This window comes from Ciconia boyciana, chromosome 27 (assembly GCF_034638445.1).
Source record: "Ciconia boyciana chromosome 27, ASM3463844v1, whole genome shotgun sequence".
Taxonomy (NCBI): domain Eukaryota; kingdom Metazoa; phylum Chordata; class Aves; order Ciconiiformes; family Ciconiidae; genus Ciconia; species Ciconia boyciana.
The window spans coordinates 3192426-3201663 of NC_132960.1; the positions used below are offsets into that span (position 1 = coordinate 3192426).

General features: G+C 66.6%; 1 protein-coding gene across 1 annotated transcript; it reads left to right on the forward strand.

The window, feature by feature from the left end:
• The first annotated feature begins 511 nt into the window (after positions 1 to 511).
• On the forward strand, positions 512 to 7761 carry ARHGAP9 (Rho GTPase activating protein 9). Its single transcript, XM_072847282.1, has 17 exons — positions 512 to 608; positions 1135 to 1316; positions 2416 to 2628; positions 3137 to 3214; positions 3422 to 3532; positions 3617 to 3678; positions 4369 to 4456; positions 4631 to 4726; positions 5092 to 5190; positions 5289 to 5412; positions 5495 to 5608; positions 6137 to 6235; positions 6317 to 6394; positions 6521 to 6574; positions 6666 to 6800; positions 6894 to 6999; positions 7332 to 7761. Exons 3-17 carry the CDS (start codon positions 2437 to 2439, stop codon positions 7510 to 7512), a joined length of 1617 nt encoding a protein of 538 aa, XP_072703383.1. The 5' UTR covers positions 512 to 608; positions 1135 to 1316; positions 2416 to 2436; the 3' UTR covers positions 7513 to 7761.
• The last annotated feature ends 1477 nt before the right edge of the window (positions 7762 to 9238 follow it).

Here is a 9238-nt window from a genome sequence, read left to right on the forward strand (position 1 = left end):
CATTGCCATGGTCATGGGGCACAGCCTGGCTGTGGGGCACATCCTGGACATGGGACACATGGTTGTGAGGCACAGCGTGGCCATGGGACACAGCCTGGCCATGGGGCACAACATTGTCTGGTGAGTCCTGGCCCTGCAGGCAGGGTCCCTGCTGCCACCCATAGCACCACTGCTCAGCCCCATTCCACCACAGCCTGGGGCCATGCCAGCCATGGGGCATAGGGCACGTCCGCCCTGACCCCTAGTTCTGTGCCCTGCAGATGGCGAGGGCCAGGCTGTAGTGTGCCCAGGCGCCCTGAGTGGGGTGAGGATGCTGGCAGGGCGATGGCGGCTGGAGGGGCGGCGGTGGCGGCGTGCCGAGCGAGCTGTGGTGCTCCGTGCCCTCTACAACTACACATACCGTGCTGAGGATGGGCGGCATGTGGCCATGGCTGCTGGCGAGCAGTTCCTGCTGCTCCACAAAGCCAACGAGGACTGGTGGCAGGTGAGACGGGCCAGTGAGCCCCGCTGGGCTCGGCCCTTCTTCGTCCCTGCTACCTACGTGGCCGAGCTGGACCCTGGCGACACTGGGAGACAGAGCACGCTGCCCAGCCAGCCTGTGGGCACGAGTGAGTGGGGCAGGGGGCACAGGGCTGGGGCTATGGGGCAAGGAGACACAGGATGGCAGGACACCGGGAGAATGGAGCCATGGGGCACTGAGGTGGGAGCAAAGGGTTGGGGGCATTAGGGGCATAGGATGAGGGGACACTTGGAATACAGGGCTGGGGGGACACACCACTGGGAGTCCCGGGCTGTGGGTCTGGGTACACAAGGCTGGGGGAAGATTGGGGCTGGGGGCATGAAGGGCGCAGGATAAAGGGGCACTGGGGGGATAACGCTGGAGGACCTATTGAGGGCACAGAGCTGGGAGACACCCGTGAAGGATGATGGGAGCCAAAGGGCTGGGAGTGCAGGAGGTGGAAGGGGCACAGGGCTGCAGGCACTGGGAGACACTGGGGACATGGGGCTGGGCATACCGGAGGCAGGGGGACACTGAGGAAAACAGGGTTGGGGCCCAGGGGTGGGGTCTCTGCCCCCCACCTCCAAACCGGAGCATCATTTTGGGTTGGTGGGTACTGTTCTCTCTTCCCCCAGGCCTACCACGGCAGTACCGCTCACTGGAGGACCTGTGTGGCCCATCCCAGCCCCCCCCCCAGGAGGCCAGGCTGACCCCCACCCGCCCCGTGGGCCGCTGCATCAGCACCAGCCAGCTGGCAGAGAGGGGCCTGCCTGCTCCCCCCCCAGCCCTGCCACAGTGCCAGTCCCAGGGCACTGGGGTGAGTGGGGGCCAGGTGGCCCGCAGAGGACACCCTGTGACCCCAGCCCTGTTGCCCCTGCAGCCTTGCTGGTGCTCCCTATCCATGCATACCCCCCAGCCTTTGCACCGTCCTTCCCTCAACCCACACCCTGCATCTCCAACCTGCATCCCCTCCCTCCAGCCCCTGCACCCCCAGCCTCGCCCACCTGTGCCCCAACCCTGCCCCCCTGCATCGCCTATGTGCAACCCCTGCACCCCGCAACCTCATCTCCTGCATCGCCTACCTGTACTCCTCGCACCCCCAATCTCACCTCCTGCATTGCCCAACTGCACCCCCAGCCTCGCCCACCTGCGCCCCAACCCCGCCCCCCTGCATCGCCTACCTGCACCCCCAACCGCGCACCCCTGCTTTGCCTACCTTCACCCCCTGCACCCCCCAACTTCGCACCCCTGCTCCACTCCCTACACACCCCCACCCCCCTGCACCCCAGCACCCTCCAACCCCGCCCTCGCTGCCGCCGCTTCCTCGTCGCCGTGGGGCAACGGAGGAAGTGAGGGGGCCGGGGGCCGGCCGCCGGCAGCGGGGTCGCGGGGGGACCAAGGGGGGCTGGTGCTGCGCGACCGCGGGCGGCAGGTGGGAGCGGGGCGCCGGGCCCGGGCCGGGGGAGCACCGTGGGGGGCCGCGGCTGCGGGAGGGGCCGAGGGGGAGTCAGCAAACGGCTCCGGGGAAGCGATTGCAAAACTCTGATCCGGGCTGGGCAGGTCACCGGGGAATGCGGGGGCTGGGGGCAGGGCAAGGGGGCACTGCTGGGGGCACTGGGGGGGGTGGGCAAGGGGCACTGCTGGGGTCTGGGGGGACTGGGGGCAGGGCAGGGGGCACTGCTGGGGTGGCTGTGGGGCAGGGCAGGGGGATACTGCTGGGGGGGAGCTGGGGGGCAGGGCAAGGGGGCACTGGTGGAGTCTGGAGGGGCAGGCCAAGGGGACACTGCTGGGGGCACGGCTGGGACTGGGCAGGGGATGAGGCTGGGGGCAGGGCATAGGAGGCACAGCATGGGGCTGGGGGTACGTTACGGGTGTTGTCCATGTGCCCCCCCCCAGTTTAGGATCTGTCCCCCCAGGTGCCTGCCCTGGGAGCCACCATGATCTACTGCAACCTTGAGGAGCTGCAGCGGGTGGGGGGACAGGCTGAGCCCCGTGTGCCGGCTGGGCCCCCCCTCCAGGTTTTGGGGGCTTGGGAGCGTCACCTGGACCCCAGCACCGGTCGCTGCTTCTTCTACAACCCCCAGACGGGCACGACCTCCTGGAAACCCCCCCGGCGGCACCGGGAGGTGGTGGGCATGGAGGGCAGCAGGGGGGAGTAATGGGGCCCTGCCAGCCTCCCTGCCAGCTGGGTCTACACACCCCCATCCCTCCCTGCCCCCCCATGTCCTCCCACTTCCCCACCATCATCCCTCCCACTGTCCCCCATACTCCCCATGCACCCGCATGTGTCCCCACCGATGCCCATGCATCATGCCCCTGTGTCCCCTAATGTGCACTATATCCTCCTCATGCCCCCCCCCTTTTGCCCCCCACAGTGGACCCCTTGACTCCTCGATTCTCCCGAATTGCCTCCCCAATATCTTCCCTCCCACCCCCTCCATGTGGTCCCACCCCTGCCCCCTCTGACTTCCCCAGTGCCCTCCAGGTCCCCCTCACTGCCCCCCCCTTGTCCCTGGCACAGCCCTGCTGGGCTGCTGGCAATTGGTGCCAGCATTAATTGCTGTGGGGGGCCCAGTCCTGGGGGTCCTGGCCATGCCATCCCCTGAGGCTGATCCATGTCCCTTGTGTCCCTTGCAGGGCCTGACCCCCCCTGCTGAGCCCCCCAGGACCACGGCACGCTGGAGCTCCAGGGATGCCGGGGTCCCCTGTGGCACCGTGAGCTGGGGGACAGGGGGTGGCGGGGGGCAGAGGCACAGGGAGGGGGCAGGGTGGGAGGGAGATGGAGAGGAGGGAGGATGGGGGGCACTGAGTGGCACAGGAGGTGGTCAAGGTATGGATGGATAACAGGGGGCACTGGGAAAGATATGGGGGGGCACCAGGGAGGGCCCAGGCTGCACCCCCCACACTGTCGCCCCACTGCAGGTGAGCCACGGTCTGACCCTTGCCCACCACAGCCTGGAGGACCGGGCAGCCACCCCCCAGCCCTCCCTGGCCCCAGCCCAGCCCACACCCTGCACCCCCACCCTGCCCACTGTGAGTTACCCCAGGGCCGGGCGGTGCTGGGGGGGCCGAGGGGCACTGGGAGGGCCAGGGGCAGCACTGACCCTGTCCTTGCAGGAGGTGCAGAAGGCCGGGCAGCTCAACAGGACCAAGATCGCTGAGGGGGGAAGGAAGCTCAGGTGGGGGCCGGGGTGGGGCCGGGGCTGTGCCAGGCTGGGGTCCTGGTGGGGGGTTCTGTTGCAGGGGGCTGTGCCAGGCTGGGTTCCTGGGGGGGGAGGGTGCTGGTGCATGGGGCTGTGCCAGGCTGGGGTCCCCGGGTGGAGGTTCTGTTGCAGGGGCCTGTGCCAGGCTGGGGTCCCGGGGGGTGGGTGCTGGTGCAGGGGCTGTGCCAGGTTGGGGTCCCCGGGGGGGGCGGTCCTGGTGCAGGGGGCTCTGCCAGATTTGGGGAGGTCCATATTGAAGCAGGGGGTCTCTGCCACTCTGGGGATCCCTGCCAGGTTTGGGGTGGGGTCCCCACTTGAGCAGAGGGTTTCTGCCAAGCTGAGGGGGCCATGCCAGCCTGGGGGGGGAGGGGAGTTTATGCCAGGGAGACTGTGCCAGCTGGGGGAGGGCATTCCAGCCTGTGGGGCCATGCCAACCTGGCCCACGGCTCTTCACAGCTGAGGGGCTCCAGACAAGTGATGTCCCTGGCACACAAAGGCAGTTTTGGCTGTGCCAGGCTGGGGGTGAGGGGGTGGATCTGGGGTGCTGCCGTTGCCCAAATGGTGCCTGGGGCCTGTGTGGGGCTCTGCTGCGGTACGGGGCACCCAAGCCTGCGCCCAGCCCTGTCTGGAGAGGGGTTGCGGGTGCCCCTCACCTGCTGTCTCCAGGAAGAGCTGGGGGGTCTCCTGGGTGGTGCTGGCCGGGAACAGCCTCATCTTCTACAAGGAGCCCAAGGGGCCGGCACCCACTGCCTGGGTGAGTGGGGGGCACAGGGGTGGGCTGGGACAGTGGGGGAGTGCCGGAGCATTGGGAGGTATTGGGGGGACAGTGGGGGCAGTGGGGAGAGATGGCTGTGGAGGAATACAGGGTGCTGTGGAGACACAAGGGGGGCACTGAAGGGGACACCCGTGACACTCGGTGCCCCCTCAGTGCCCTGCCAGCAGCCGCCCCGAGAGCAGCGTGGACTTGCGGGGGGCTGCCCTGGAGTGGGCCCGTGACCTCTCCAGCAAGAAGAACGTCATCCACGTGAGTAGGGTGGGACCCCAGGCTGGGGATGTGGGGATGCCTCAACTGCACAGCCCAGGGGACATGGGGCTCTGCGTAACAGTCCAGGCATCACAAGGATCCCCTAAATACAGCCCATGGAGAAGGGGACCTCGCAGTCGAGCATGTACAGAACTCTCAAAATGGGACAAAGGGGTGCCACTTGTATACTCCCCTGGGGCATGGGGGTGCATAGGGACCCCTACTGGGTGAGGGATGCTCCCAGAGCCCCCCATTGGGGGGGGGAGCAGGGCACCCCTGGAGTGCCTGGGTCCTCCTGGCCTCTATAGGGGTCCCTGGGGGTCCCTGTCCCCCCACCCATCCTGCTGCCCTCTCCCCCCCCCCAGCTCCGCACTGTGACGGGTAACGAGTTCCTGCTGCAGTCAGACCAAGAGGCCACCATCCAGCAGTGGGCCCGGGCCATCCGGGGGGTCATCCACCGTCTGGTGAGTGCCTGGAAGTGGGGCACAGGTTGCCCCATGGCTACTCCCAGCCCTGTTGGCATCCCCAACTGGCCCTGTCCACCACCACTCCCTCCTGCCAGGACCTGGAGAACCCTGTGGACGTTCCTGTGGGGTGGCTGCACCAGGGGCACATTGGGGACCCGGTGGAGCTCAGCGGGGATGAGGATGAGGCACTGCGGGTCACTGAGGGGGCCGGGCCTCCAGGTAGGGTTGGGGGGCGAGCGGTGGAAGCAGGCCTCAGGGCTGGCATGACTGTGACTGCACCCTGGGCCCACTGTGCCCCCAGGTGCCCCCCACGCTCCTGACGCCTCGGAGAAGAAACGGGTGAAGAGCAAGCTGAAGCGCTTCATCGTCAAGCGGCCCCCGCTCCAGAGCCTGCAGGAGAAGGGGCTCATTCGAGGTGGGGCTACCCAGCTGTGGGACCTGCCCCCAAGTCCCACCATGCGCTTGGGACCCCCCCAAACCCTCCCACATCCTCCCTCTGCCCCCAAAGTGGGAGAGGAAGAGGGTACCAGAGTGCTCTATTGAGCCTTGACTGCCTGTCCCCAGTGGGTCCCAGTGCCCCCCGCCCAGTGTTCCTGCCCTGCGTCCTTGTGCACCCATTGGTCCCAGTGTACCTCCCAAGTCCCAGCATCCCCTCCTGGTCCCTGTCCCCCCCCGACCGCAGTGTCTGTCCTCCCCCCCCAGGCCCAGAATCCCCCCCCTCAGACCCTCTGCACCCACTGATCCCAGTCTCCCTCCAGTCCAGTGTATGTTCCTGGTCCCAGTGTCCTCTCCCAGTCCTGGTGTCCCTCCCTCACCACTGCCCTCCTCGGTCCCCAGCATTCCCTCCTGGTCCCTGTATCCCTGCCCCCCGGGTCCCATTTGCCCCCCTGCGGAGTCCCAGTGCTCCCCCATCCCAGTTTGCCCCAGTGCTGCCCTCTCTCAGACCAGGTGTTTGGGTGCCGCCTGGACGCCCTGTGCCAGCGGGAGAACACTACTGTGCCCCGCTTCGTCCGGCTCTGCGTGGAGGCTGTCGAGGAGAGAGGTAGGGTCCTCCCAGCCGGCATGGCTCCCTCAGCTGGCATGGACTTCCCCCACCATGTCTCACCCCCCTCATTGTCCCCAGGCCTTGACGTTGATGGGATCTACCGGGTCAACGGGAACCTGTCTGTGATCCAGAAGCTGCGTTTTGCTGTGGACCGGGGTGAGGGAACCTGCGGGGCACAGGATGGGGGTGCTGGGGAGGGGACAGGAGAACTGTGTTGGAGCGCATGCCCAGGGATGGAGGAAGGCGGCTTCTCCCCCCATGAACCCTCCTTCATCCCCACAGAGCGAGCCGTGACTTCGGATGGGCGCTATGTCTTCCCCGAGCAGCTGTGCCAAGGTCAGCTGGGGCGGCTGGGGAAGGGGTAGCCTTGGCAGTGCTGGGGCTTTGGGGGGTTCAGGCGCAAGCTGACTTCCCCCGTTCCTCCCAGAGGAGCGGCTCAGCCTGGCAGACCCCGAGTGGAGCGATGTCCACGTGGTGACCGGCGCCCTCAAGCTCTTCTTCCGGGAGCTGCCCGAGCCCCTAGTGCCCTACGGGCTCTTCGACCCCTTCATTGAAGCTATCAGTAAGTGCTTCCCTGTAGTGCTCCCCATGGGTGTCCCCAGGATATGGGTGCTGGGAGGGGCCACTATGTCTGACCGCTGTGGCTTCCTCCCAGAGCTGCCAGACCCCCAGGAGCAGGTGGAGCGGGTGGCTGAGCTGGTGCAGAGCCTGCCCCCCGCCAACTATGCCACCCTGCGTTACCTCTTGGCTCACCTCTGCCGGTAAGGGGAGGGCTGCTCCTGGGCTGGGGGTGGCTGTGAGGTGGGGTTAGAGCTGCCCCACAGATGGATGGGCTATGGGGTATTATGGGGTAGTTGGGGGGGGGGGGCATCAGGTGGCCCTGGTATGCCGGAGGGGGGACGGGGGACAGGATTAGGGCCTGCCAGAGTGATGGAGCCCTGGCACATGGACTCCCTGGGGTGATGGAGGAAGGACCAGGGCTGGATGTGGTGCATGGGACTGCCCCACCCCTGTACAAAGCCAGGGTGATGCAGGGAGGACCAAGGGCTGGATGGGATGCATGGGACTACCCCCCAACCCTGTGCATCCCCAGGGTGATGGAGCGGGTAGATGTCAACCGCATGACACGCCAGAACATCGGCATCGTGTTTGGGCCAACGCTGCTGCGGCCGGAGCGGGAGCCGGGCAGCCTGGCAGCAGGCATGGCTCACCAGAACCAGGCCGTGGAGCTGCTACTGGCACACTTTGACCGCATCTTCCCCACACCCCCCTGAGCCTGGCCCCCCGCCACCAAATCAGGCATGGGTTCTCTGGCTGCCAGTGCCCCGTCCTACCCCCCCCAGTCCTCCCTGCCCCATGTACCTTCGATTCTGCAGTAGACGGGCACCTTCCCCGGGACCGCCAGCACCTCCTGCTCTGACCAGGGCTGGGGGGGGCAGTCTGTGGCACTGAGAGCCACCCACCTCCCACCGCCTCCCCAGAGAATGTTGTAATCCAGGCATATGGCAGCCCCCAAATGCCCTTCACCCTACCCCCTGCTATGCCCTGTACACCTCGCCAAGGTCATTACAGTGCTGATTTATTTCCGCTGTTCATTAAATACATATCCGTCGCCATCAGACACCCTGCCCCCAGGAAAGGCCCGCAGCTCTGCTGGCACAGCCAGTGCCAGGGCAGGATCTGGCCATACCACGGCTGGGGGTCTCTCTGGGGTGTGCCCTGGGGTGCCTGCACCCTGCTGCAGCCACCACCAGCCCCTGCGGACCCCAGGGTGGCTGTCACCACCAGGACTCTTGCCTGCAGGATGCAACGGTCAGTGGATATGGGAGCTGTCACGGCACCCCGTCAGGGTCACCATCCCCTTGGGCCTCCCTGTGCCCCCCAGTTCCCCGGTTCCCATCCCAGTGTGCCCCCCAGGACACCAGTGCCACCACTGCTTCTGCATTCTCCCGGTGCCCCCAGACCCCTGCTCACCAGTTGCACCAGGCACTCCCAGTTCCCAGGCAGCAGTGTCCACTGGATCTGTTCTTGGCCCAGGGCAGGCAGGAGATGGAGGACAGGCAGGGGCCCAAGAGCTCCAGGCAAGAAGGGGCAGAAGGGGGGACACAGGAGACTTGGGAGGCACAGGGCCCTTAGGGGGCACAGCTGGATTCTGGGGGGCTCTCAGGGAGACACCAGTCCTGCTTTGGGCAGGGACTGATCCAGAGGTTTGTCGGGATCTGGGAAGGACCCATTTATGCCGAGGGGGATGCCGAGGGGGATCCAGGGGTCCCAGAGGGTGGAGGGTGTCCCAGGAGTCGCCAGCAGGTGCGCAGATGGGTGCTGTAGGAGCTGGAGTGGGAGAAGCATTTCTGGCATCCAGCACAGCAGTAGGGCTGCTTGCCTGGGGGAGAGTGGTTCAGAGGCACCGGGCAGGGGGCTGCGGGGTGGCCCAGGGGCAGCAAAGTGTGTAGGGGATGGGGCTTTTTAGGGAATGGGGGGCTTCATGCTATGAGGCTCAGACAGGCTCAGCGTGATGGAAGGGAGGGTACAGAGGTGATGGATGCGTGGTACGGGGGTGGGGTCATGTGGGCTCACCACTGTGGATGTGCAGATGTTGCCAGGACTTGAAGGTTTTTCCCACACCAGGCACAGGGGAAGCACCACTCCGTCTTCCCCCGCCCCCGCAATGAGACAGCAGCTCAGGGCCCCCTCCAACCCCCACACAGCTCCCCTAGCCCTGCACCCCCTGGCATACCTGGCTGGGCAGGGAGCTCCCAGGCACTCCTTCCTCATAGACCTGGGGTCCTGAGAGCAGGGCTCTGCCCAGGACAATTCAGGGTGCTGGGAGGACCATGACCTGGCTTGGCCCATTCTCAGTGGCATTGTCAGGAGCCAGAGCTGGAGCAGGAGAAGGAACCAGGTGGTCAGAGGTGGTGATGGTACAGATGGACAGACAGCCCGAATCCCCAGCACCTAAACCCCTGGGCAACCCCCAATACCTCCTCCCTGTGCTCCCCT

Coding starts and splice junctions, on each gene's coding strand:
- ARHGAP9 (XM_072847282.1), top strand. CDS start 2,437: ATGATCTACTGCAACCTTGAGGAGCTGCAGCGGGTGGGGGGACAGGCT. Junction 3,533..3,616: donor GCACCCCCACCCTGCCCACT/GTGAGTTACCCC, acceptor CTGTCCTTGCAG/GAGGTGCAGAAGGCCGGGCA. Junction 5,413..5,494: donor TGAGGGGGCCGGGCCTCCAG/GTAGGGTTGGGG, acceptor CTGTGCCCCCAG/GTGCCCCCCACGCTCCTGAC.